Source organism: Castanea sativa, chromosome 1 (assembly GCF_040712315.1).
Source record: "Castanea sativa cultivar Marrone di Chiusa Pesio chromosome 1, ASM4071231v1".
NCBI lineage: Eukaryota > Viridiplantae > Streptophyta > Magnoliopsida > Fagales > Fagaceae > Castanea > Castanea sativa.
In genome coordinates, this window is record NC_134013.1 from 40,843,389 (window position 1) to 40,846,203 (window position 2,815).

The window sequence follows — 2,815 nt, forward strand, 5'->3', positions numbered from 1 at the left end:
TTTTATTCCAATGCATGCAATCCTATTTTAGACACTAATTATCAACCAATCACAAAATTATTTAATTCATTTTAATTGTTTAACCAATCAGAATTAATTTAAATTAATTGTGCGTGGTCGACTCTTCCTAGACACAATGCATGTTGACCATGCCAACTTGATCATGCGATATCTTTCGATCCGATAGTTCGATTTAGAAACTGGACATACCATTGCAACCGTTCGAATCTCAAGATCATTTTTATGATATGCAATGAATAATTTGATGCATGTAATGCAAGAACAAATTGATGCATGTAATGCAATCTTGATTTTTGGGGTACATGGATGGTCATTCTAGTCATATTCATTGATTAAATCATGGGGGCAATATTGAGTGTCTACAGGGGCGAACTTAATGGAAAAATGATCCAACAACTCTACCAACAGTTCAAGATCGAGCACAGAAATCTGGTTCCCTATTGCCCTCAAATGAATGGTGCAGTAGAAGCCGCTAACAAGAACATTAAGAAAATCATGGTGAAGATGACAGACACATACAAGGATTGGCACGAGTACTTTCCATTTGTTTTGTGTGCATATCGCACTTCTGTTCGTACTTCCACGGGTGCAACCCTGTATTCATTGGTATATGGCATGGAGGTCATCCTCCCCACAGAGGTAGAGATCCCATCTCTCAAGATTTTATCTCAGAAAAAGCTGTCAGAAGCTGAATGGGCCCGTTCCCAATATGAAAAACTGAACATGATAGATGAAAAGTGCATAACCACAATGTGCCATGGACAGTTGTACCAACGCCGCGTCGAGCAAGCATTCAACAAGAAAGTTAAACCCATGGTCTTTGAAGAGCAATCTAGTCTTGAAGAAGCCCAACTAGGCCATGCCTGATCACAGAGGAAAGTTTGCCCCAACTCACGAAGGCCCATATATGGTGAAAAGGGCCTTTTTTGGAGGAGCCTTGATTCTAGCTAACATGGACGGGCATGACTTCAATATGCCCACCAATTCTAACACCATCATACGGTACTTTGCATGAAGGAGCCTCATGGTGCACCTTATTTCTATGTTTTTATGTCAAAAGAAGAACAAAAAAAAAAAAACAAACAAAAATATATGTAAAAAAGGTAGATTGAAAACCCAAAAGGGTGGTCTACGCAAAAGGAGAGCCAAAAGAAAGAGCATCAGAAAAATACAAAAGGTAGATTGAAAACCCGAAAGAGTGGTCTACGCAAAAAAAAAGAATGTGAGAGAGCCTGCTAGATTGAAAACCCGAAAGGGCGGTCTAGGCAAAAATTAATGCAATCAAAAGTCAGTTGAACTACGTGATGACCTGATCCTTCCCAGCGGAGGTATGTAGGTAGCCATCTTGGTTCAGTCACGTCTTAAAAGAAAAATCAATTAGCCTGTGCCTACTTGAATCTCTGCTCAAGATTAGAAAATTAGATGGATCCAGTATCCAAGAAAAGATGTGAAGACACCTCCAAGATTGCTCTCTATCTACAATACCGCCATGACCTGGTGGATTGCTCAAGATATTTTGGCTCATGCCAATAGGAAATGTACCTCAATGGGAAAAGGGAAAAATCCATCTAGAACAGGATGTATCCTTGGAAAAATGAGATATTGATATGCGTGGGTTTTACATTCATCACTTATTTGTATAATCCTGCATTTTCAAAGCACTTGCCTGCATATTCATTAACATGCTTGTATTGTGCCATTCAATTTCTTTCGTGCATTCTGATACTCTAAACATGAAATCTCATCTTATAAATATATCATGAATATCATCATAAACATCTCTCTCCACCATCTCTCAGTTTTTAAGCATGCCTAACAAACTAGACTATGCTTTAAGAACTCAAACAAAAGGAGGAAGGCCTTACGCAATTGCCTAGCAATTCACGAAGGACCATTCTGTACACGGTGGGATACTAACTACATAGCTCGTGTACACCAGCAAGTCAAACATGGCCCAAGCAATCAGACATGGCTTGGCACAATATCCCAAAACCAGTATGGAGAATCGGGTCATCAGGAACATGAGCATGAAGTAACTCGGCTACATCAAAGCCGAGGTCTCTGGCAACCCCTCTAAGTCTGTCATGCGAATGTTGAAAATGGACTAGCTCCCTCTCCGTCATGGAATCAAAAGTAGTCCTCTGTCTCTCGGTCTCTAGCAAAGCTTGTAAGGTGCCCACCTCTGTAGTAGCAACTCTCAAAGCCTCTTCCCTTTTAGCCAACTCAATCTGAAGGTGAAGGAAGGCCAATTGCACCTCACTAGGCTCATCACCCTCTCGCCCATACTCCATGCTCAAAGTGGAATGAATATAAGCCCTTGCCTACAATAGCTCCAATGCTAAACCATCGGCCCTGCCACTAGCCTCAGCCCTATTGGCCTCTAGTATAGCCCTCTCCTTATCCTAAGAATGATCCAACGCGGCAAATCTCTAAGTAAGATCCGCGAGATCATCTGCCAAACCCGTAACACCGGATCTCAGTTGAGTACACTTTGCCGCTGTGCTTGGAGGGGTGGCCCCCTCCAATCGAGCTTAGCCCTAAGAGCGGTGAGCTCTCCTACGCACTGCTCATCTCCTCAATATCCTCCATGATGGTGTTAGCTAGCTCCCTACAGCAATCTCTGTCCTTAACGGCCTCCCTAAGGCATTCCCTCGGATCCACAAAGGCCCATTCAACCCTAATCTCGAACTCTGGGGTATAGTCCCTCAAAACACCATCTGGGAGTGGCAGCTCAGCCGAGCCTGGTAATGACAAGTCAAACACAAAACTGGGATCCCTAGTGTCCCGCCACACT

The 2,815-nt window shown here is 42.6% G+C and overlaps 1 protein-coding gene across 1 annotated transcript; it reads left to right on the forward strand.

The window, feature by feature from the left end:
* Positions 1–360: 360 nt before the first annotated feature.
* Positions 361–888, forward strand: LOC142627149 (uncharacterized). The gene has a single exon (XM_075800954.1). It carries the CDS (start codon positions 361–363, stop codon positions 886–888), a length of 528 nt encoding a protein of 175 aa, XP_075657069.1.
* Positions 889–2,815: the final 1,927 nt, after the last annotated feature.